General features: G+C 38.5%; 3 protein-coding genes across 4 annotated transcripts in view; 2 read left to right on the forward strand and 1 right to left on the reverse strand.

The window, feature by feature from the left end:
* Window positions 1-26037, reverse strand: part of pax7a (paired box 7a) — an 88923-nt gene extending 62886 nt beyond the window's left edge. The window contains exon 1 of the mRNA XM_046875232.1: window positions 25086-26037. Coding sequence (XP_046731188.1) covers window positions 25086-25131 — 46 coding nt within the window. The 5' untranslated portion in view covers window positions 25132-26037. The remainder of the gene's footprint in view (window positions 1-25085) is intronic.
* Window positions 4859-6592, forward strand: mrps16 (mitochondrial ribosomal protein S16). 2 transcript variants are annotated; one of them, XM_046875233.1, is made up of 4 exons: window positions 4859-5013; window positions 5401-5428; window positions 5892-6152; window positions 6243-6592. In XM_046875233.1, the coding sequence occupies exons 2-4, from the start codon at window positions 5416-5418 to the stop codon at window positions 6374-6376; spliced, it is 408 nt and encodes a 135-aa protein (XP_046731189.1). In that variant the 5' UTR covers window positions 4859-5013; window positions 5401-5415; the 3' UTR covers window positions 6377-6592. The 2 variants fall into 2 exon arrangements, with proteins under 2 accessions (XP_046731189.1, XP_046731190.1); XM_046875234.1 differs by lacking the exon at window positions 4859-5013 and adding an exon at window positions 5258-5315.
* LOC124402298 (flocculation protein FLO11) lies at window positions 16727-25724 on the forward strand. Its single transcript, XM_046875229.1, has 9 exons — window positions 16727-20318; window positions 20468-20589; window positions 20686-20750; window positions 22282-22484; window positions 22580-22745; window positions 22842-23006; window positions 23854-23927; window positions 24015-24116; window positions 24833-25724. The coding sequence occupies exons 1-8, from the start codon at window positions 16790-16792 to the stop codon at window positions 24092-24094; spliced, it is 4404 nt and encodes a 1467-aa protein (XP_046731185.1). The 5' UTR covers window positions 16727-16789; the 3' UTR covers window positions 24095-24116; window positions 24833-25724.
* Window positions 26038-26361: the final 324 nt, after the last annotated feature.

The raw sequence follows: 26361 nt of genomic DNA on the forward strand, positions 1-26361 counted from the left end.
GCGTGTCCACGCTGCGGGAGCGCGCATGACACTATAGCTATGGAGAACACTCATGGTGCAAAGCAATTTCACAAATAATTTTTACAACAATTAGGGAGTGTGCAGGGGGGTGAAATGGCGATTTCACATGCAGATGGGGAAGACGCGGTGGGGAAGACGGATGAGAGTCTCTCTCTCTCTCTCTCTCTCTCTCTCTCGGAAAAAGGAGAGAAACCTATTGGAGCGACTTTGAGAATGGAAATTATTCTTTCTTTTTTTTAACAGGTTTATAAAACTTTTGTTTCCTTTTAAAAAAAAATTATTTTTAAATTTCTCTCTCTATCAGAAATGAAAGAAAAGAAATACCATGAATTTATGAATTCGGTGAATTTCAGTCTCATAAAAACAAACAAACAAAAAAATAGATACAATTATATAGAAATAGAAAATTCAAACTCAACAATATATTAATATAAAAACATAATAATATTAAATTGGAATGATGAGAGTAATGATAGAGAGAGCAACCCGATCTGACAACTGGATAATAATAATAATAATAATAATAATAATAATAATAATAATAATAATAATAATAATAGGAAAAAGAAGATAACAAGGCAGGTTTATTTAACAATGCTGACTAATACAACAAAACACAAAACTGCATTGTTTGATTTAATAATAAAGTAAAAAAAATCTGGTTCATACAGAAAATAGTTAAGGATTTTAAAGGTTTATTATTCAATGAACTTAAGAAATTAATTCTTGTCATTCTGGTCTCATTAACATCTAACGTATAGAAAATAAATGACGTATAGGGATTATGTAATTAAGTATTATGTATTAAGTATTCATCAGAACTGTTATTGGAGTAGGAGGTTGAACTTTAAGATTCCCTCAGATGGACAGTGTGTGAGTGTGTGTGAGTAAACATTAAGAGTACTATACTGGACCTTACCATGTTGCATGAATTGTACTCCTGAATTCTTTAATGTGTGTCTCTCAGACTTATGCTTTAAATGTGGAATCTTTTGGACACTTTGGGTTGTAATTACATTTTGATGTAAAGCTTTTAAGACACAATGTGTGCAGTTTTCCAGGTAAAAATAAAGCACAGAAGATACAAAAGTCTTGTTTTTGAAATGGAAATTTTAAATGCGAAAATAAATATATGCACCTCTGCTTTCCAAGCTGGTGGTTGAAGAATATCAATAGATGTGGTCTTAAGGGGAATCACAAACAGAGAATGACTTACACAACATTACAGGAATTACATTTCTACTCTAACATTGCCTTTTTTTTGTCTTAAATCATTTTTAAGATCGACAGTAAAAAAAAAAAAAAAAAAAGCCTAGAAGTTTCCACAAGGTCGACTCAGAATGAAAGTTTGAATCAGAGTTAACACTAAGTGCCAGGTACCTGAGTGAACTCCAAAACCATTCCCAAATCTCCACGGTCCATCTCATCCCCCCCCCAGCTCACCAGCTCATACTCTCTCGGCCCTCCCCGTGGAGCTTGTTAACTTGCCGAGGCACGCTCACATCTGCTGAGAATTATGTCAATGTGTTATTGCTTCCTCGGCAGAATTATTTTATCCGGGAGGCCAGAGAGAGAGAGAGAGAGAGAGAGAGAGAGAGAGAGAGAGAGAGAGAGAGAGAGAGAGAGAGAGAGAGAGAGGGTGTAAGATGTCAGGTAGTAGGAGAAAGAGCTGCTGCTTGTTAGGCTTCACACTATCATTAGAGACAGGGAGCAGGTCAGAGATACACATCTTTATGGAACAGTGCAGTGAAAGAGGAGATCAGGCGTAACCCTGAGGGTCTTCTTTACATAAAGTTATTCGGGAATCATTTCAGCATTTAAAAGTCAGATTCAATTTATAAATATCTTTGTGAATTTTGATTTATCTGATGGTGTTGCAAATTCAGGTCTCTTTTTATGAGCTTATAAAATATCCCAATCATCTCCTTCTTACTATAAAGAAAAAGACCCCCAGCATCAGGCCGAAGCTTAGACACATACATTTGACAAACTGTTTTATTAAGAATGAAATAAAACTATTTATTGCTACGGTTGAAGATATAAATCCAAAAATCTACTGCTGTTGGCATGACCCAAACATTTTAATCTATTTTCTGTAAAATCATGTACCTCAATTCTATCAAATATTTTATAAAAATATGGCGGTGGGTTTGTGCACAGGGGCATTGTGCTGCTGGAACAGGATTGTGTCTCCTAGTGCAAGATAATTTCATGCTACCAAATCCAAAGACGTCCTACACAATTGTGTGCCTCCAACTTTGTGGAAACAGTTTGAGGACGTAGCACATATATGATGTATCAAAAAACCCTCAAAGATCTTTGCTTATGCAGAACTAAAACTAAAATCTAAAACCTAATCTTTCTTAGCTTTCAAAAAAATAAAAAAAGGTTTAGAATTCCCTTAAGAGCTCATTATTAAAGATAAAGGTGTATTTACCTGAAATAAACACCTGGAACAAACAACTGGAACAAACCTCAAATCATTGCCCCATTTTACACTGTAGAACATTTTGCATCTTGAAGTTTGGGATACTTGTAGAAAAAAAATGGTTCTTTAAGGGTTCATTGACCAGATTAACTAATCATCTGAAACATCTCAACCTGAAATCTTTAAAGTTTCTACTGAGGAACAGACTGAAGAACACTTTTGTAAAAACTCGAGTCTGTTCTATTCAAATTCAATGCTCAGAACCTCTCAGATGTTTTACATTGAGCTTTCTTGGGACTCTGTTCTCTTTAAAGGTTTGCATAATTAAAAGTTCTTAGACTCCTGAAATGGGTCTGCGTGGAGAAGTGATAAGTAAAACGCTGTTTAAAAGCCATCAATGTTCTAAGTCGCATGGCGTTTTCAACTACACTAAATACAATTTTTCTGTTCTGACTGGTTATTGCACGGAAATTAATCCGGTATCAAGATCCACTGACCCGAATTAAGTTCCTGCTGAGTTCCTGATTACGCTTTTTGAAGTCCTGGAAAGAGGTTTAAATGGCAATTTCTTTAAAAAAATATCTACAGTTTTATCAGTAAATGACATCAGGCGGGGAAAAAGTGCTGCTCCACCTTTTATCATCAACATCACAATGTTTACGTCATTAACGTTTCCTCACACACTCTCAAACACAAATCTAAAAACAAAAAAGGTCTCACTCTGTACACGTTTATGATGTCATAAGTGATCTAGAAACACGGCTCTTTCTGGTGAACGGTATACGAGGACCTGATGATCTGGTCTGGTCCTCAGGAGTGCGACCCAGTGAGAGTTAAGTGTCCTCCTTACACACCAAGGGCCAGGGGCTCTCTCTCTCTCTCTCTCTCTCTCTCTCTCTCTCTCTCTCTCTCTCTCTCTCTCTCTCTCTCTCTCCTCTAATGAAGTATGACTATCATCTACCAGAGCTGTCTGGATGGCCGTCGAGCTCAAAGTGTGCGTCTTAAAAGCGTTCCAATCTGGCCGCCTCCAAAAGAGCCTTTTAAGTGCATAAAACCTTTTAAAATGGATAAGGGGCCGATTGGTGATTTGTTTCTGTGCACCTCAGGGCCACGTCTATGCATATAAACACACACACACACACACACACACGCGTGCTCGCTCGCACTGATTCCATCTCTGTTACTTCGGGCGAAATGACTGAAACCGCATGAAGCTAGGTGTGTAGGAAATTGCTTCTTAAATGTTATTACGGATGTGAAAGTAGAGCGGAACAGTGATGGAGAGATAGAAAAAAAAATGAGGATGTCAGTGCGTCTTGGCATTTCATTATACATCTGACACCTATATGCCGAGTAAAATCCCCAAATTACCTTCATCATTTTATATCGCCTCGGATAGAAAGTGCACGTGCAGCCATGGAGTAAAACACAAAAGTTATAAAACAAAAATCAACCTTGGGGTATAGAGTTTATATTATACGGAAACATTTACACATCAAAAGTCCACACATCCTTCACTAGAAGTGCAGATCCTCATGATTGAATAGACTTTGGTAAAAGTTCTGACTGCCCTTTTTCACTCAAGTTAAAGAAGTTTGAGCTCTGACATGTTCTTCAGTAAAAAGTGGTGATTATTACTACAGAAAAGCTTCTTTTAAAAGCTCTAAACAGTATTTTTTAATTATTTTCACAAACTACAAAAATTATCGACACCTGTAAGGTTTTAAATAAATACCTTTATCAAAATACATTTCATTTCTTCACAAGTCACAGAAATTCATTCTGGCATTGCTGTTAGTCATGTGCTGTTTCTTTGAGGTGTGAGAAAATGTTCTGCAATGATCTATACAGTAGTTAGGAAGGAATAACAATAACAACAATTATAATAATAATAAATTATAAGGACAAAACTAAATGTACACCTTACCATAGGATTGGGTGTTTTTTTTTAACATCACATTCCAGTCCCCATTCGCTGTTTTAATAACCTCCACTCTTGGAAGATGTTCCACTAGATTTTGTGGAAATTTGTTGAGATTCATTCACAATTTTGTTGTCAGGTAGTGATGTAGGTGAGGTGAGGAGATCTTCCACTCCAATCCATGCAAAAGCAGATCATTATGGAGCTGGCTTTTTTTGCACATTGGACATGTAGGAGCAGTGGCATCTCGGAGATGATTGTGCTCAACCAATTCACTCTGTAGGATCGTTGTTTTTTTTACTTTCTCTAGAAGTGCTATTTATTTAAGTTATATTTATTATATATAATAATAAAATACTTAAACATTTCCTAAGAATACTATTATGCATTAAAAAAATAATTAATAATCAATATTTTTGCACCTCGTGTAGCGCGTGTATAAAAGCAATACATTGTCGACATCTTGTGGTCAGTCCGTTGAACTGCATGTTAAATTCAACTTCCGGTTACATTTCTAAAAGGGAGGTAAAAAGTAAGATGGCGGCGCCCTTGCGAATGTCATGCTGCTGATGTCGCAGGTGCGGTTTTGATAAACGTATAGTGATTTCTGGAACAAGAAATCCATTTATCATCCTTATATAAAGTAAGTGAACATTTTTTATTCGAGAAATTATTTTTATTTAACATGAGAAAAGATAAGATTGATGGTTAAATGGGTATTAAATCCATGTATGGTTTATGGCAGGGTCTCCAATCTTTTCCAGAAAGGGCCAGTGTGGGTGCAGGTTTTCATTCCAACCAATCAATGGTCACACCTGATAGTCATTGAAAATGAAGATCATTAGATTTGAACAGGTAGAATTTGGTGTGGACTTGCTTGGTTGGAATAAAAACCTGCACCCACACTGGCCCTTTCTGGAAAAGATTGGAGACCCCTGGTTTATGGTGTTGATTTTATTGTTAGAAGTTCAGTAGAAATCATTTCTATAGATGTCTTTAGACTGATTGTTGATCTGCTTTTGTTTCCTAGGATTGAAACTGAACGATGGTCCATCTGTGTAAGTATTTACAAATATTATCTGTCAAAGTTGTATATATTATACATTTATTAAGGATATTAGCTTTCTGAATAGTATTTGGTAATGAGAATTTGTTTGTTTTTAACGTGTTGAACAGACCTGTAGATGAATTATATTTGTGCTCTTGAATGTAAAACTGATGTGCAATTCCCAGAATAAACATCCAACCTGATAAACGTAAAAAACTTGCATAAACTCCAATTTTCTTCGATTCCATATGAGTTAAGGAGCACACTGTCCCATGTCTTCAAATATTTAAATGGTGTTTTTGTCTAAAGACGATCCGCAGCCACACTTTTGTTTTCAGTCGTTTCCAAAAGTTGCGGACGGAAGGCTAAAAACGCAGAGAAAAACTATTTCTTTAATATTTATTCATATAAAATATTTTCAGAACTTTCCACAGCGATGAAAACTAATTATATGAGTTGCGTTCATTCAACAGCATCACTATTATTTAAAAAGTACCACGGAGGTCACGTGGCTATCCGCCTGGCGCTCGGCGGCGCCACCAACAGACCGTTTTACCGCATCGTGGCTGCCTACAACAAAAGGGCACGAGACGGGAAGTACATTGAGCAGCTGGGATCGTACGACCCTCTTCCCAACATCTACAACGAGAAGCTCGTCGCCTTCAACTACGAAAGAATCAAGTACTGGATGGGTTGCGGAGCTCATCCCACTAAACCCGTGGCCAAACTTTTGGGTCGGTGCACTGATACAGGACGTCTGTTCAGTTCATGAAATTTTATCGTTTTTTTTTTTAATGGTTTGTTTGCTTTTCATGAAATTCCAGGCCTGGCCGGATTTTTCCCGCTGCATCCGATGACCATAACGGAGGCGGAACGCCGGAAAGCAGAAGCTACAACGGTTTCGAAACAGGAAGCGGCTGAAGATCCAGACGAAGAAGAAAAGCAGGCGGAGCAGTAGCATTTACTCTTAATGCCCAAAGTGATTTTTTTTATTTTTTTCCCACCATTCTTTTGGGAGAAAAAAAAAACGCAACACATAATGATGCAAATATCATTAGAGACTTTAACGTGTCCTGATGGTCGATTTCTTTATATTTTCTATTTCATATAATTTCTGTGTGTGTGTGTGTGTGTGTGTATTTAATGCTAATAAATCTCATCAAAATGTTTTTTTGAAATCTTTTTTCTTCTTTTTCTTTCGGCTGCTCCCATTAGAGGGCGCCACAGTGGATCATCCGTCTCCATTCCCCCCTGTCTTCTACATCTGCCTCTTTCACACTGCATGTCTTCCCTCACCACATCCATAAACCTCCTCCTTGGTCTTCCTCTTTTCCTCCTTCCTGGTGGCTCCATCCTCAGCATTCTCCTACTGATATACCCCATGTCCCTCCTCTGCACATGTCCAAACCATCTCAATCTCACCTCCCTCGCTTAGTCTTCAAAACGTCCTACATGGGCTGTCCCTCTAATAAACTCATTTCTAATCCTGTCCATCGTCGTCACTCCCAACGAACATCGACATCTTCAGCTCTGCTACCTCCAGCTCCACCTCCTGTCTTTTACTCAATACCACTGTCTCTAAACCATACAACATCTCAGGTCTCACCACAGTCCTATAAACTTTCCCTTTCACTCTCACAGATACTCTTCTATCACACATCACTCCTGCTATCACTCTTCTCCACCCACTCCACCCTGCCTGCACTCTTTTCTTCACTTCTCTAACACACTCTACATTACTTTGCACTGTTGACCCCAGGTATCTCAACTCCTCCACCTTCTCCACCTCTTCTCCCTGTAACCGCACCCCTCCACTCCCCTCCCTCTCATTCACACACATGTACTCTGTCTTACTCCTACTGACTTTAATGGGGTTTGGTTTTGGTATTGTTTTTTTTTAAATACTTCTTTCCAAAGCAGCTTTAACTTTATTTTTTTTGTGTCTGACGACTGAGTTTTTATTCAATTTATTCCCTCTAAATAATTAAACAGAAATTCTCTTCTGCTTGTTTTTAATGATCGTAATAGCATTTGAGTGCAGGTTTATGAGGTTATATCCCTCCTATAAAAAGTTTCTGGCAATGAATCAACATAAAACCTGTTCCTGCAGAGGGCCTGTTGGTTAATATGATGAATAATACCAGGAAAAGATTTTCCAGTTTCAGGTGTGCGATTTTTATTCAGATTGATATCGAAGGAACAAACAGAGGTGTGGACGTTGTGGTTATGGGTCAGCAGTGTCCCATTCTGTGTTCTTGTGTTTGCCTAAGCAGTGGTTTATGAGTCCTGAGTCATTTTCTGTTTATAGAATTGCTACATGCCTTAAACAGACTTATCTATTAGGAATTGTGATTCTCTGGAAATCTTTTCTTTATGTTCAAGTGTCAGATTCGTGATCATTGTTCTGTATGTACAATCCTAAAAGTTCCTTAGAAATGTAAGTTTATCCCTGATGAGTGAGCCAGTAGCAACTATGGAAAGGAAAAACTCCCTAAGACGGCATGAGGACGAATCCTTGGGAGGAACCAGACTCAGAGAGGAACCCAGCCTTGTCCACCAAATTTCCATTCATGACAGTTCCATGGTTGTTGAGGTGTGCAGTGATTGGCGCTTAAATGCAGAACTGTTCATGCTGTCCTGATCCAATGTAGCAGACTCAAGAAAAAAGAACACATTGAGCAAATTGTGACGTCTAGACGTCTGGGTCAGAGCGTCTCCAAAACTGCAGCTCTTGTGGGATGTTCCTGGTCTGCAGTGGTCAGAATCTATCAAAAGTGCTCCAAGGAAGGAACAGTGGTGAACTGGTGACAGGGTCGTGGGGCGAGGATCATTGATGCACGTGTGAAGTGAAGGCTGGTCCGTGTGGGCCGATGCTCAATGTGTTCTTTTTTCTTGAATCTGCTAAAATGGATCAGGACTGCAATTTGCATGAACAGTTCTGCATTTAAGTGCCAATCACTGCACACCTCAACAATGATGGAACTGTAATTAATGGAAATTTGGTGGACAAGTCTGGGTTCCTCTCTGAGTCTGGTTCCTCCCAAGGATTCCTCCTCAAGCCATCTTAGGGAGTTTTTCTTTTCCATAGTCGCTACTGGCTCACTCATCAGGGATAAACTTACAATTCTAAGGAACTTTTAGGCACTAACTTTACATTCTAACTTTATAACCTTATTCTCTCTGTAAAGATGCTTTGGGATGATGTCCATTGTTAAAAGTGCTCCACAAACAAAAAATGAATTCAATTAAAAATGTTGGTAGAGCATTATTTATATACTTCCTTCCTGCCATCTAAATCCAGGGTCTTCTGAGCTCAAGGTAATGAACTCATGTGAGTTTTTTCAAGTTCTGTCTGGGTTTTGACATTCAATCCAGAGCATATTTTTTTAAACACCTGTGTTACATTATTATGGCAGTTTATTTATTAACTCTCCAGTTTAGTTACGGTTAATGGGTGGCGTGATCTCTCTACACTCCTTCACATTACTGTGGTTTACTCAAGGTGTGACTGTTACCTTTCTCAACGACGTGATGACATACAGAACGTACAGCACTCATCAGTTCATCATTTCATCTTGTGGAGCCTCCTTTGATTCCATCCCAAATCTCATTACAGAAAATGAAAAGAGAAAAGAAGCAACTCTTTAATGAGATGATCAGCGTTCGTTTTTATCAGCACAAACAAACCAATAAGATGACAATAAGAAGTTTGATAGGAAAGATATTTCGGACAAACAAAGCTACACTACATCATGCTGTAATAATCGCACTGACTGTTATACTTCTGATCCCAGAAGCATCTTCAGAATATGGTGAGTTTAAGCCTATTTTTACAGAAATAAAACCTCATCCCTGTTATTAATTATGGTCAAATTTATTATTAGTGTTATTTACTAAAAACTCTTGTGCATCAAACAGCAATATAGTTATTATTATTATTATTATTATTATTATTATTATTGCAAGGAATCACAATTTAGGGTGATTGCATTACTGTGGCGTTCTCAAGGTGTGATCTGACATGATATACATTACAATGAACATAACGAGTTTGTATAAAGAAAAGGATGCTAATTCATTAACCATGGGAAATTCTTTGAGAAATTTGGAGAAATAAATAAATAATTCTATTGGCTGTATTACTTTTGGCACCAGCACAGGGTAAGTTAAAACTGATTTCAGCAAAAGATTATTAAATGTAAGAATTTTTAAGGTGTATTCGGGATTATCAATTGGGGTATGTAGGAAAAATGCATGAACATAGAAATATGCAAGTATTATGTGCATGGTATAAGCATGCACGATACTCGAAGACATTCAGATTTCGTATTTTTTTTTTGTCTTGTAAACATTAGTCCGGGGAAAAAATCAGACTGAAAGGTCTTAATGTGTAAGCTTTGATTGTTCTGTTTAGTTGCTGAGCACTTTACTCTAATGCTAATTCAGATAATGAAATAGCTGTTACATGGGGGATTTAGGAACTTGGAGTTATTTGGAAAAAGTTTCAAAATTCTGTTCGAAAATGCTGTTTTACACATCTTTGCTGCTAAAACAGTCCAATGCAGGGTTTACATGTACAATATTTATTATTATCTAGATGTGCACCATCATAAATATACTGTACGAGTTGGATGCGGCAGTGTCACTATATCTATTGTATCCGTTTCAATGTTATTTCTGTTCTAATGTCTCTGTCACATGACACCGTGTTCTCCTCAACTGTAGATACATCTGTAAGTTCTGAAACGGCACAAACAACCTCAAGTGAGGACACATCAATTAAAACACCTGGGCAGACTTTTGAATCTTCAAAAGCACCAGACCAAATGTCTGTATTTTCAACCACAGGTGAAACTATAGCCTCATCTTCAACAACTAAATACAGTCCCCACAACCATACACGCAATATTCACAAGTGCAACTGAAACAGTCCCCACAATGGTAGGATCCACAAAAACAAGTCCTGTATCCTCAACTGAAGGTAGACATTCATTCTCTTTATCAACAACAGAATCAGCAACAACTTTAACATCTCATACCAATTTAATTTCTGGCTTGGCACTGATGAGCACACTGAGCACTAATGAACACACATCAACAGAAATAATGGAACAGTCAAGTGGAACTTCAGAAGTTTCCAAAATGCCAAGTCAACAGACCCCTGGATCTTCTCCCACAACTGTCACACTTCTTTCATATACTACTACAGAACCAACAGAAGTCACGTCCAAAACAGATGTCACACTAGCAACAGGCAGCGCAATACAAACAGGTCGCACAGTCAATACAACAGAGGAATCAGTACATCGGCCCTCAACTGAAAATGTCCATTCAATAGCATCCACCGACATAACATCTGTGTCCTCAAAACATCATCCAACCCTTTCTTCTGAAACAAGAGACGCAAGCTCTATAGGGTACACTGTTAAAACCTCGCAATCTTTAATAGGAACAAGTCAGAAATCTTCAGGATCTCCTTCCACAGGTACAACAGCACCTTCAGTTCCATCAACAGAATTCCAACCTACATCAACAATGTTAATGGCAACAGAAAGCACAATCGAAACAACTCAAATAGTCTCTACAACCGGGGAATCAGATTATTCCACTGCAATCTCTTCAACTGTAGATGCCCATTCAATGCCATCCACCTACTCAACATCCATTACCTTTACACACCGTCCATCAGTGAGTTCTAAAACTGCACAAATAACCTCAAGAGAGGACACTTCAATTAAAACAACTGGGCAGACTTTTGAATCTTCAAAAGCACCAGATCAAACAACTGTATTTCCAACCACAGGTGAAACTATAGCCTCATCTTCAACAACTAAATACAGCCCCACAACCATACACGCAATATTCACAAGTGCAACTGAAACAGTCCCCACAATGATAGAATCTGAAGAACCAACTACTAAATCTTCAGATGAAGGTATACATTCATCATCGTCATCGACAACAGAATCACGAACAACTTTAACATCTCATACCAATTTAAATTCTGCATTGGCAGTGATGAGCACACTGAGCCCTAATGAACACACATCAACAGAAATAATTGAACAGTCCAGTGGAACTTCAGAAATGTCAAAATTAACAAGTCAACAGACCCCTGTATCTTCTCCCACTCCTGTACCACTTTCTGCAAATCCTTCAACAGGACCAATGTCAGTCACAGCATCAACGGACAGAACAATACAAACAAATCCCACATCCTATGCAACAAAGGAAACCCCACGTCTTTCCTCAACTGAAAACGTCTATTTAGTGCCATCCACATACATAACATCTGTGCCCTCAAAACCTCCTCCAACCATTACTTTTAAAACAACAGGAGCAAGCTCAACAGGATACACTGTTGAAACATCTACATTTTCTAGGGAATCAAGTCAGCAGTCTTCAGGATCCCCTTCCACAAGTACAACAGCACCTTCAAATCCATCAACAGAATTCCGATCTACAGCACCACTAACAACAGCAAAAGAAAGCACGATCCAAACAACTCAAATACTCTCTTCATCTGAGGAATCAGCACATTACATTGTGTTCTCCTCAACTGTAGATGCATATTCCATACCATCTACTACCTTTTCACAACATACATCTGTAAGTCCTGAAATGGCACAAACAACCTCAAGCGAGGACCCATCAATTAAAACAACTGGGCAGACTTTTGAATTTTCAAAAGCAACAGATCAAACATCTGTATTTCCAACCACAGGTGAAACTATAGCCTCATCTTCAACAACTAAATACAGCCCCACAACCATACACGCAATATTCACAAGTGCAACTGCAACAGTCCCCACAATGGTAGGATCCACAAAAACAAGTCCTGTATCCTCAACTGAAGGTAGACATTCATTCTCTTCATTAACAACAGAATCAGCAACAACTTTAACATATCATACCAATTTAATTTCTGACTTGGCAGTGATGAGCACACTGAGCACTAATGAACACACATCAACAGAAATAATGGAACAGTCCAGTGGAACTTCAGAAGTTTCAAAAATGCCAAGTCAACAGACCCCTGGATCTTCTCCCACAACTGTACCACTTTCTGCAAATCCTTCAACAGGACCAATGACAGTCACACCAGCAATCGACAAAACAATACAAACAAGTCCCACAGCCTATGCAACAGAGGAAACCCCACGTCTTTCCTCAACTGAAAACGTCTATTTAGTGCCATCCACATACATAACATCTGTGCCCTCAAAACCTTCTCCAACCATTACTTCTAAAACAACAGGAGCAAGCTCAACAGGATACACTGTTGAAACATCTACATTTTCTAGGGATTTAAGTCAGCAGTCCTCAGGATCCCCTTCCAAAAGTACAACAGCACCTTCAGATCCATCAACAGAATTCGGCCCTGCAGCACCACTAACAACATCTCATACCAGTTTAATCTCTGCATTGGCAGTGACTACTACTCTGAGCCCTAATGAATACACATCAACAGATATAACAGAACAGTCCAGTGGAACTTCAGAAATTTCAAAATTGACAAGTCAACAGACCCCTGTATCTTCTCCCACTCCTGTACCACTTTCTGCAAATCCTTCAACAGGACCAATGACAGTCACACCAGCAATCGACAGAACAATACAAACAAGTCCCACAGCCTATGCAACAGAGGAAACACCACATCTTTCCTCAACTGAAAACGTCTATTCAGTGCCATCCACATACATAACATCTATGCCCTCACAACCCCCTCCAACCATTACTTCTGAAACAACAGAAGCAAGCTCAACAGGATACACTGTGGAAACATCTCAATTTTCTATGGAATCAAGTCAGCAGTCTTCAGGATCCTTCCACAAGTACAACAGCACCTTCAGTTCCATCAACAGAATTCCAACCTACATCAACAATGGTAATGGCAACAGAAAGCACAATCCAAACAACTCAAATACTCTCTTCATCTGAGGAATCAGCACATTACACTGTGTTCTCCTCAACTGTAGATGCATATTCCATACCATCTACTACCTTTTCACAACATACATCTGTAAGTTCTGAAACGGCACAAACAACCTCAAGCGAGGACACATCAATTAAAACAACTGGGCAGACTTTTGAATCTTCAAAAGCACTAGACCAAACATCTGTATTTCCAACCACAGGAGAAACTATAGCCTCATCTTCAACAACTAAATACAGTCCCACAACCATACATAATATTCACAAGTGCAACTGAAACAGTCCCCACAATGGTAGAATCTGACGAAACAACTACTAAATCTTCAGATGAAGGTACACATTCATCATCGTCATCGACAACAGAATCACGAACAACATTAACATCTCATACCAATTTAATTTCTGACTTGGCAGTGATGAGCACACTGAGCACTAATGAACACACATCAACAGAAATAACTGAACAGTCCAGTGGAACTTCAGAAATTTCAAAATTGACAAGTCAACAGACCCTGTATCTTCTCCACTCCTGTACCACTTTCTGCAAATCCTTCAACAGGACCAATGACAGTCACACCAGCAATCGACAGAACAATACAAACAGGTCGCACAGTCAATACAACAGAGGAATCAGTACATCTTTCCTCAACTGAAAATGTCCATTCAATAGCATCCACCTACATAACATCTGTGTCCTCAAAACTTCATCCAACCCTTTCTTCTGAAACAAGAAGCAAGCTCAACAGGATACACTGTTGAAACATCTCAATTTTCTATGGAATCAAGTCAGAAATCTTCAGGAACTCCTTCCACTGGTACAACAGCACCTTCAGTTCCATCAACAGAATTCCAACCTACATCAACAATGGTAATGGCAACAGAAAGCACAATCAAACAACTCAAATAGTCTCTACAACCGAGGAATCAGCACATTACACTGTGTTCTCCTCAACTGTAGATGCCCATTCAATGCCATCCACCTACATAACATCTGTGTCCTCAAAACTTCATCCAACCCTTTCTTCTGAAACAAGAAGCAAGCTCAACAGGATACACTGTTAAAACCTCAATTTTTAATAGGAACAAGTCAGAAATCTTCAGGAACTCCTTCCACTGGTACAACAGCACCTTCAGTTCCATCAACAGAATTCCAACCTACATCAACAATGGTAATGCCAACAGAAAGCACAATCGAAACAACTCAAATAGTCTCTACAACCGAGGAATCAGCACATTCCACTGCGATCTCTTCAACTGTAGATGCCCATTCAATGCCATCCACCTACTCAACATCCATTACCTTTACACACCGTCCATCAGTGAGTTCTGAAACTGCACAAACAACCTCAAGAGAGGACACATCAATTAAAACAACTGGGCAGACTTTTGAATCTTCACAAGCACCAGACCAAACATCTGTATTTCCAACCACAGGTGAAACTATAGCCTCATCTTCAACAACTAAATACAGTCCCACAACCATACACGCAATATTCACAAGTGCAACTGAAACAGTACCCACAATCATAGAATCTGAAGAACCAACTACTAAATCTTCAGATGAAGCTACACATTCATCATCGTCATCGACAACAAAATCATCAACAATTTTAACATCTCATACCAATTTAATCTCTGCATTGGCAGTGACTACTACTCTGAGCCCTAATGAATACACATCAACAGACATAACAGAACAGTCCAGTGGAACTTCAGAAATTTCAAAATTGACAAGTCAACAGACCCCTGTATCTTCTCCCACTCCTGTACCACTTTCTGCAAATCCTTCAACAGGACCAGTGACAGTCACACCAGCAATCGACAGAACAATACAAACAAGTCCCACAGCCTATGCAACAGAGGAAACACCACATCTTTCCTCAACTGAAAACGTCTATTCAGTGCCATCCACATACATAACATCTGTGCCCTCAAAACCCCTCCAACCATTACTTCTGAAACAAGAGGCAAGCTCTACAGGGTACACTGTTAAAACCTCGCAATTTTAATAGGAACAAGTCAGAAATCTTCAGGAACTCCTTCCACAGGTACAACAGCACCTTCAGTTCCATCAACAGAATTCCAACCTACATCAACAATGGTAATGGCAACAGAAAGCACAATCAAACAACTCAAATAGTCTCTACAACCGAGGAATCAGCACATTACACTGTGTTCTCCTCAACTGTAGATGCCCATTCAATGCCATCCACCTACTCAACATCCATTACCTTTACACCGTCCATCAGTGAGTTCTGAAACTGCACAAACAACCTCAAGAGGACACATCAATTAAAACAACTGGGCAGACTTTTGAATCTTCAAAAGCACCAGACCAAACATCTGTATTTCCAACCACAGGAGAAACTATAGCCTCATCTTCAACAACTAAATACAGTCCCACAACCATACATAATATTCACAAGTGCAACTGAAACAGTCCCCACAATGGTAGAATCTGACGAAACAACTACTAAATCTTCAGATGAAGCTACACATTTATCATCGTCATCGACAACAGAATCATCAACAATTTTAACATCTCATACCAATTTAATTTCTGACTTGGCAGTGATGAGCACACTGAGCACTAATGAACACACATCAACAGAAATAACTGAACAGTCCAGTGGAACTTCAGAAATTTCAAAATTGACAAGTCAACAGACCCTGTATCTTCTCCCACTCCTGTACCACTTTCTGCAAATCCTTCAACAGGACCAGTGACAGTCACACCAGCAATCGACAGAACAATACAAACAAGTCCCACAGCCTATGCAACAGAGGAAACACCACATCTTTCCTCAACTGAAAACGTCTATTCAGTGCCATCCACATACATAACATCTGTGTCCTCAAAACTTCATCCAACCCTTTCTTCTGAAACAAGAGGCAAGCTCTACAGGGTACACTGTTAAAACCTCGCAATTTTAATAGGAACAAGTCAGAAATCTTCAGGAACTCCTTCCACAGGTACAACAGCACCTTCAGTTCCATCAACAGAATCATCAACAATTTTAACATCTCATACCAATTTAATTTCTGACTTGGCAGTGATGAGCACACTGAGCACTAATGAACACACATCAACAGAAATAACTGAACAGTCCAGTGGAACTTCAGAAATTTCAAAATTGACAAGTCAACAGACCCTGGATCTTCTCCCACAACTGTCACACTTCTTTCATACACCACTACAGAACCAACAGAAGTCACATCCAAAACAGATGTCACACTAGCAACAGGCAGCACAATACAAACAGGTCGCACAGTCAATACAACAGAGGAATCAGTACATCTTTCCTCAACTGAAAACGTCTATTCAGTGCCATCCACATACATAACATCTGTGTCCTCAAAACTTCATCCAACCATTACTTCTGAAACAACAGAAGCAAGCTCAACAGGATACACTGTTGAAACATCTCAATTTTCTATGGAATCAAGTCAGCAGTCTTCAGGATCCCCTTCCACAAGTACAACAGCACCTTCCGATACATCAACAGAGCTCGGATCTACAGCACCACTAACAACAACAACAGAAAGCACAATCCAAACAACTCAAATACTCTCTTCATCTGAGGAATCAGCACATTACACTGTGTTCTCCTCAACTGTAGATGCATATTCCATACCATCTACTACCTTTTCACAACATACATCTGTAAGTTCTGAAACTGCACAAACAACCTCAAGCGAGGACACATCAATTAAAACAACTGGGCAGACTTTTGAATCTTCAAAAGCACCAGACCAAACATCTGTATTTCCAACCACAGGTGAAACTATAGCCTCATCTTCAACAACTAAATACAGTCCCACAACCATACACGCAATATTCACAAGTGCAACTGAAACAGTCCCCACAATGGTAGAATCTGACGAAACAACTACTAAATCTTCAGATGAAGGTACACATTCATCATCGTCATCGACAACAGAATCACGAACAACATTAACATCTCATACCAATTTAATTTCTGACTTGGCAGTGATGAGCACACTGAGCACTAATGAACACACATCAACAGAAATAATTGAACAGTCCAGTGGAACTTCAGAAGTTTCAAAAATGCCAAGTCAACAGACCCCTGGATCTTCTCCCACAACTGTCACACTTCTTTCATACACCACTACAGAACCAACAGAAGTCACATCCAAAACAGATGTCACACTAGCAACAGGCAGCACAATACAAACAGGTCGCACAGTCAATACAACAGAGGAATCAGTACATCGGTCCTCAACTGAAAACGTCCATTCAATAGCATCCACCTACATAACATCTGTGTCCTCAAAACTTCATCCAACCCTTTCTTCTGAAACAAGAGGCGCAAGCTCTACAGGGTACACTGTTAAAACCTCGCAATTTTTAATAGGAACAAGTCAGAAATCTTCAGGAACTCCTTCCACAGGTACAACAGCACCTTCAGTTCCATCAACAGAATTCCAACATACATCAACAATGGTAATGGCAACAAAAAGCACAATCGAAACAACTCAAATAGTCTCTACAACCGAGGAATCAGCACATTCCACTGCGATCTCTTCAACTGTAGATGCCCATTCAATGCCATCCACCTACTCAACATCCATTACATTTACACACCGTCCATCAGTGAGTTCTGAAACTGCACAAACAACCTCAAGAGAGGACACATCAATTAAAACAACTGGGCAGACTTTTGAATCTTCACAAGCACCAGACCAAACATCTGTATTTCCAACCACAGGTGAAACTATAGCCTCATCTTCAACAACTAAATACAGTCCCACAACCATACATGCAATATTCACAAGTGCAACTGAAACAGTACCCACAATCATAGAATCTGAAGAACCAACTACTAAATCTTCAGATGAAGCTACACATTCATCATCGTCATCGACAACAGAATCATCAACAATTTTAACATCTCATACCAATTTAATCTCTGCATTGGCAGTGACTACTACTCTGAGCCCTAATGAATACACATCAACAGACATAACAGAACAGTCCAGTGGAACTTCAGAAATTTCAAAATTGACAAGTCAACAGACCCCTGTATCTTCTCCCACTCCTGTACCACTTTCTGCAAATCCTTCAACAGGACCAATGACAGTCACACCAGCAATCGACAGAACAATACAAACAAGTCCCACAGCCTATGCAACAGAGGAAACACCACATTTTTCCTCAACTGAAAACGTCTATTCAGTGCCATCCACATACATAACATCTATGCCCTCACAACCCCCTCCAACCATTACTTCTGAAACAACAGAAGCAAGCTCAACAGGATACACTGTTGAAACATCTCAATTTTCTATGGAATCAAGTCAGCAGTCTTCAGGATCCCCTTCCACAAGTACAACAGCACCTTCCGATACATCAACAGAGCTCGGATCTACAGCACCACTAACAACAACAACAGAAAGCACAATCCAAACAACTCAAATACTCTCTTCATCTGAGGAATCAGCACATTACACTGTGTTCTCCTCAACTGTAGATGCATATTCCATACCATCTACTACCTTTTCACAACATACATCTGTAAGTTCTGAAACTGCACAAACAACCTCAAGCGAGGACACATCAATTAAAACAACTGGGCAGACTTTTGAATCTTCAAAAGCACCAGACCAAACATCTGTATTTCCAACCACAGGTGAAACAATAGCCTCATCTTCAACAACTAAATACAGTCCCACAACCATACACGCAATATTCACAAGTGCAACTAAAACAGTCCCCACAATCATAGAATCTGAAGAAACAACTACTAAATCTTCAGATGAAGCTACACATTCATCATCGTCATTGACAACGGAATCATCAACAACTTTAACATCTCATACCAATTTAATTTCTGCATTGGCAATGATTACTACTCTGAGCCCTAATGAATACACATCAACAGACATAACAGAACAGTCCAGTGGAACTTCAGAAGTGTCAAAATTGACAAGTCAACAGACCCCTGTATCTTCTCCCACTCCTGTACCACTTTCTGCAAATCCTTCAACAGGACCAATGACAGTCACACCAGCAATCGACAGAACAATACAAACAAGTCCCACAGCCTATGCAACAGAGGAAACCCTACATCTTTCCTCAACTGAAAACGTCTATTCAGTGCCATCCACATACATAACATCTGTGCCCTTAAAACCTTCTCCAACCATTACTTCTGAAACAACAGGAGCAAGCTCAACAGGATACACTGTTGAAACATCTCAATTTTCTATGGAATCAAGTCAGCAGTCTTCAGGATCCCCTTCCACAAGTACAACAGCACCTTCAAATCCATCAACAGAATTCGGATCTACAGCACCACTAACAACAGCAACAGATAGAACAATCCAATCAGTACTTCCCTCCTCAACTGAAAACTTCCATTTATTGCCATCTACCTCCAAATCTGTAATGACAAATCAACAATCAACAACATTTTCAAGCACAAATAGCTTCACAACAATGCTGCCAACCTTTGCAGAAAGTCCAACTACATCCTTTACCATGACAGACACAAATAATGTTTCTATTGATTTAACCTCTAAAAATCGGTTACCTTCCACTTCTGAATCGATCAAATCACCCAGTCCCAGATCCACAACAAAGGAATCGGTTTCACCACCAATCAATTTCAGCTCCACAACTATTAAAACTTCAACAGTAGGCACAACCTATATAAATGCATCTTCATCTACCACAAAATACTCCTCTACAACTCTTTACTCCACCATCAGTGCAGGATCCACAGCATCAGCTTCCATGACTACAGCTAATTCTGTATCATCAAGTGAATCTACTTTATCAACTGGCACTGCTGTTATCATAAAAAGCTGTACAGATTGCCAGTGTAATGGTTCCCCATGTTTTTTGAACATGACGTCTGGGTTGTGTCAGTGCAACTGCACTGATTTCACTTATGGTGATTCATGTAGATTTGGAACCAGCACAACACCTGTTATATTCTGTAAGTAAATCATTCCTGTATGCTCAAAAATAGTTTTGTTTAGTAAAATCTTTGTTTTGTATAATTGGCTTTTTAACTTTTGTGAGTCAATAAATAATTGATATAGCACAAATAAATGAATTCAAATAACAGTAAATCCTTATTTCCAGCTGAGGAAAGACCTACACGAAATGCAATCATTTCTTTAAAAATTATAAAGGACTATATTTCTGATTATGATTATTTGAACTCTGAGGCATCCAAAAACTTGATTTCAATCATTTCACCTGAGGTATGTTGGTTAATTTCATTTTAGTTATTGTCAAGTTGGAACACACTATGTATATGTAATTTTATATATAACAAACAGTGTTTATTGTTTTTGCAGCTTTCTGACATTACCAGAAAAGCAGATGCAATAAACTTCAGAGATTTAAAGATCACCAGACTCTTGTAAGTTCCCCACTAAAAACTCCCTTTTTAAATATCCTGCTGTAATAGTCATCAGCTTGTCGCCAATGGGAGGTGGTAGCTCAGTGGTGGCTCTCTGGGTTATTGATCAGAAGGTCAGCAGTTCAAGCCCCAGGATCTGCAAGATTTTGCTCTTAGGCCCTTAACTCTCTGTGCTCCAGGGGTGCTGTATCATGGCTGACCCTGCAATATTGGATGGCCGTGATCTTTGGGCCCTCAGGCAGCTCTGCATTTAAAATAGTCATAATTTGGTAACAGATATTACTGCATGGGCTCATTAACACCTGCAGAAATCATTGTCGATGAACACAGTTTGCAAATGCTGGTTAAATCTCAATCATGTGAAGAAGAAAACATGATTGCGCAAGATCCAGAAACACTGCCATCCTCTTTTGAACCAAAGTTCATTTAAAATATACCAAGGCAAAGTGGAAAACTGTTCCATGCTCAGAATAATGGAAAAATGTGGGGTTTTTTTGGAAACCATGGACACCACGTCCCCTGGACTAAAGAGGAGCGGGACTATCTGGCTTCTTAACACTCAGTTCAAACAGCTGCATCTCTGATGTATTGTGGTGCATTAGTGCCTGTGGAATTAGCAGCTTGCACATTTGGAAAGGCTCCATCAATGCTGTATGGTATATATAGGTTTTAGAGCAACAAATGCTTTCATCTTGAAAGTCTTTTTCAGTGAAGGCTTTGCATATTTGAGCAAGATAATGCTAACTGCATACCGCATCTATTACAATAGCATGACTTAGTAGTAGAAGAGTCCAGGTGCTGAACTGGTCTGCCTGCAGTCTAGACCTTTCATTATTTAAACACATTTGGCGCATCATGAAAAGAAAACCACAACAAAGCACACCCAGGGACAACATTCCTTTCCAAAAGTTTTTGTGAATAAAATATAGTTTTATGAGATTTTCCAAATCATTGCATTCTGTATTTATTGACATTTTGCACAGCATCCCAACTTTTTTGGAATTGGGATTGTACATAAGAACATTCACATGGCCTATTGGTTGTTTTATCAGTGGCTAATTTTCTAATGAAATGTGTAGGAAATAGAAAATGAGCAACATTATGGAAAAATTTTACTTGCTTTGTAGTGAGTTTGAGCGATTTTCATCCTCAGTAAAGAACAGTACCATAAAGCTGAGTAAATCTCATGCTCAGTAGAGTAGAGCTTTTCTCACCCTCACTTATATATGATATTAGCATATTTGTGAAAGCAGTCAGTGATTGTTTAGTGAAGTCTTATGCACCTTTGTAATCTAGAACAGAATATGGTGAAATGGAAAAGGTAGAAGAATGGTTTAATGTGGCTCTACAACTGGGTGAAGGTCTACCAGGCCACCTTGGTCACTTGACTTGACAAGAATGAGGGGAAGATGAGAAGATGTAGTGGGGATTTTTTTATAGATTAGCCATGATGCTCATATATATATATTTCAAATTCATGTTGTTGCCTGTTTAACCCGAACATGATTTTATTTATTTATTTTATCCCCAGAAAGGGAAGCATCATTGTTCAAAGCATTGCACAGTACAACTATCCCAACAACCAATCACAAATCCTATTTCTCAACAAGGATCTAGAAACATCTCTAATGACGTTGTTTAATAATCCAGATTCGCTCAAACATTTAAGTGAAGCACTTGGAAATGTTTCAGTACAAGATCCAGAAGTTCTAATGCAAGAAGTTGAATTAGCAGGTAAGTAATGATTTTCATACATTTTCAAAAATTGGAAACGAAAATTTTCTTTAAACAAGGATTTGTTGATTGTTCGTTTTGTCCCCTTAAATAAGATATTTTGGACTTGAAACCGTACATAAGTTGTAATTTGAATATTGCAAACTACACACTGAAGATTGTGGATGGTGCCTGGGTGTGTGAGGGGCCATGCCAAACCAACCCTGACTACTGCAGCACACATGGGGACTGTGTAAATGAAAAAAACGGCCCGTTGTGCCTGTAAGTCGTTAGAAACATCGAATCCCCTTAAAATGTATTACATTAAAAATGTTTCACAGGTACGTCACAAACTTCTCTTTGTTCTAAATCGATCAGGTGCTATATGTCTACTTTTCAAGAATACTACGGTTTACAGTGCGAGCTGTTCCGCAGAGGTGCAGGGTTTTACGCCGCTCTATTCGGGAGTCTCGGAGTCGTGCTTCTTGTCATCATTATGACGATCGTGATTGCAGTTGTACGACTGAGGAGCAGGAGAGTCTGGTAAATAATTTCCTTTAGAAAATGTAGCCTACATGGACAAGTATTGGGACACCTACCTTTTCCAATCATATGTGGTTCTTCACCAAACTGTAACCGCAAAGTTGGAGGCACACACTTGTATTGGACGTCTTTGGATGTGGAAGTTCTTCCTTCACTTGAATTAGGGAACCCAAACTTCTTCATGACAATGCTTCTGTGCACAAATCCATCTGCATGAAGATCTGCTTTCCATAGGTTAGAGTGGAAGATCTTCTGCTGTAGAGCCGAGGAGCCCAGGCCTCCTCACCTCACCTCACCTCACCTACATCAGTACCTGAGTTTACTAACACCCTTGTGTCTAAATTTAATTTCAAATCTCCAAAAAGTCTAGTGGAACATCTTCCCAGAAGAGTGGAGGTAACTGAAACAGCAAGTGGGGACTAAATATGGAATGGCATGTTCAAAAAGAAGCACATAACAATCTTTTTTTTTCTATAGCAGCACATTCTGAAGTGTTTTATTCTTTTTTATAATGACACCCATTTTTGAGAATACAAACAGTCATATTTATTAAAGAATGAAACTCAATGTGTTCAAACAAATCATGGTTTTTGTTATCAATTATAGTTTCGCAGCAATAAACAGTCATTTTCTCTTTCTAATGAATAACGAGATTAATAACTGACACTGGAGACTCCTTCCATAAAGGTTAAAGAAAAAAGGAATAAATTTAAACCTGTGGTTTGCAGCTGCACAACAGTCAGAGCTGCTGTTATAGAACATAAATCAACACCTCCCAACCAATCATAATCCAGAACTGAAAAGCTGTGTGTTTGTGCATTCACAAATAAGTTCCCCTTCCTTCTAGGTCCTTAAGCAGCTGTCGTGGGATGAATCGATCTGCCTTGTTTGCTGACTACTTCTTTGATTTCAGTGACAGAGGTACAGATTTAGTTTCATGCTCATGTGAAAGATGCATCATTTCTAAACAATCAAATGGATTAATGCTTCATATACCACATTTTAAAGGTCAACTTCAGAATTACACTCCGCACGAAAACCTACGAGAGGCAGAAGACGGATCGTTTAGGTCATGCCGCGGAATATGACGATGATGATACGACTTTGTGTGTAAGTATGCTTAATAGATGATATAATTTTATAGGGATTTCCTTTTGGTATAAAAGTTAAATAGAAGATTTGTATAAAAGGTTTGTATGTTTTGCATAAAAGTTAAATAGAAAGTAAGATTCATTGGTTTTGCGATTAATCAGCAAAACCTCAAACCATCCATACTGATAGTTTTTCCGGGTTCCAGTCCGCTGTCACTTTACGAGAGCGGCCTCTAGAGGCGAATCATTGATGCCACGCTGTTTGTTTTTACATGTGAGACTGCACTTCATGGAGAGCGCTATATTATATTTATCAATTATGAGTTATTAAATATATAATTATATTTATTAATTTAAATATTCATATTTATTTTCTTGAGCACATTTTCATGAGTCAGTATTTATTTACTTTTTCGTAATAAATTTTAGTGTTATGTTTGTTTTGTTTTTAAGCCGGTTTCTATTTTAAATCTGTTGATTTGTCGCTCTATCGATCGACTTCTAATGAAGGCTGTTTAACTGTATAAAGTAAATACTGTTGGTAATAATGTTTCAGGCACAGCAATGCTATGGTGGTCTAATGAGCTCTTGCAGTTATTTGGATTTAGTTCTTCATTTGGATTTCACTCCCTGAGTGTTTGGTTCTAAATGTAATATATAAGACATGACAGTGAGGCATGTAAGGAGTGGGCTCTCCATTTTGTCTCCTTTTATCTCTTTTCTCCTTTTCTTTAGGTTTTGACCTCTTCTAGGTGAAGATATAATAACAGAAGAGAAGCCATAATGTTCAGGCTGTTCTGAAGATCTTCAAACTCTTGTGGCTTTCATGGAACAAGGGCTATGCTGAAGATCTCTACTTTAAAGATTACATTCATCTAAAATAGTCAATTATAAATCTGTGGGTTTACATCTTCTAAACTAATAGCTAATAAACTATTACATTATTCCCAACACACTTATTTATATATTATTCCTTAATGAAAATTACCTGGATGGATGTGGTGAACAGGATCTTGTTTACATTGCTGCTGCATGGATTTTTCATTCTTTTCTTTTTTTTTTATATCTAAAAAGGTACTGAAGAAACTGTCACTGTTTGCTCCTAAACAGCCAGCTGTGTGTTAGCTAGATCTACTCACATAGAAAACCCCCTGCAGCTCTAATTAGGTCCTCACAGGTGTCTTTAATTGATAAATCACTTGTCCTCAGATACAAGCGGCCTGAAAACCAGTTATTACTTTCAACATAAGATGGATTTTCCGGAAAATTTTAGTTTAGTTGAATTCTGGACTGTGATTGCTGTTAGAATAACCTCCACTTTTCTGGGAAGAGTGACAAAAGCTCCATGTATAGCATATCTTCATGAAGCTGGCTTTGTGCACAGGATCATTGTCTTGCTGGTTCTCCTAGTTCAAGTAAAGGGAAATTTTCATGCTACCACATTCAAGAGTTTGAAGAAGAACCGAATATGGCTGAAAAAATACATAGAGCCCTTAGAGTGTAAGAGAAGGAAAGCACATATTAAAAACTAATTCCTAACTATTTTTACTTTTATTTTATTACGTGTTATCTGAACATTGTCAGATCGCTCTTATATGAATGTCAATAAAGCATTTCTATCACGCTATCCATTGTTCTGTCACTAGAGGGCAGTATATGCAAGCGAATCCATCTTTATATAATTTTTTTTTTTTTAAAGCACAATTATTTTTTTTATTATTTGTTTTGTATATTTATGATGTGCTTTAACATTCTTTCACTATATTTAAGACATTTTGCCTCAGATATTTATGTTACAAAATACAAAATATATTCCTTATGTTATAGATCCATCCACACTGTATGATCTTGTGATTATAAATATATACAGGTTAAACTGCAGAGCTGGTGATTTCCTGTGATATCCTGCGTGAAAACAAATGATAAATAAACTGATATGACCTGCATTATTTATATATCCAGGCAGTTGATTGCATGTTATTAAATGTAATGCCTCACCGGTGACTAATGGCATGTGACAATTCCTTCAAGAAGTTAGTTAAAAAATACAATTCTACAATTCTCTGGAGTCATGAGGACCAGTCCTCTAAAAGATTTTTTTTTCAGCTTGTGATTGTGAAGGTCATGGAGATCCTTATGATGATTTGCATACTTTTCATTCATATTGAAACCATTCAGTGAGTCTTTGTGCCATGCAGATGGGGTGTGGTGATATTTACAGAGCCCATCAAAGAGTAGTATGAAGATTGTCAGACGTTTTTACC

The sequence above is a fragment of the Silurus meridionalis genome, chromosome 19 (assembly GCF_014805685.1).
Source record: "Silurus meridionalis isolate SWU-2019-XX chromosome 19, ASM1480568v1, whole genome shotgun sequence".
Lineage (NCBI taxonomy): Eukaryota > Metazoa > Chordata > Actinopteri > Siluriformes > Siluridae > Silurus > Silurus meridionalis.

Excerpts from the sequence above, each read along its gene's own strand:
- LOC124402298 (XM_046875229.1), top strand. The coding sequence starts at position 16,790 with ATGGAATCAAGTCAGCAGTCTTCAGGATCCCCTTCCACAAGTACAACA. Across the intron at positions 20,590-20,685 it reads TTTCAATCATTTCACCTGAG|CTTTCTGACATTACCAGAAA; the intron begins GTATGTTGGTTA and ends TTGTTTTTGCAG. Across the intron at positions 22,485-22,579 it reads GCAAGAAGTTGAATTAGCAG|ATATTTTGGACTTGAAACCG; the intron begins GTAAGTAATGAT and ends CCCTTAAATAAG.
- mrps16 (XM_046875233.1), top strand. Across the intron at positions 6,153-6,242 it reads ACCCGTGGCCAAACTTTTGG|GCCTGGCCGGATTTTTCCCG; the intron begins GTCGGTGCACTG and ends ATGAAATTCCAG.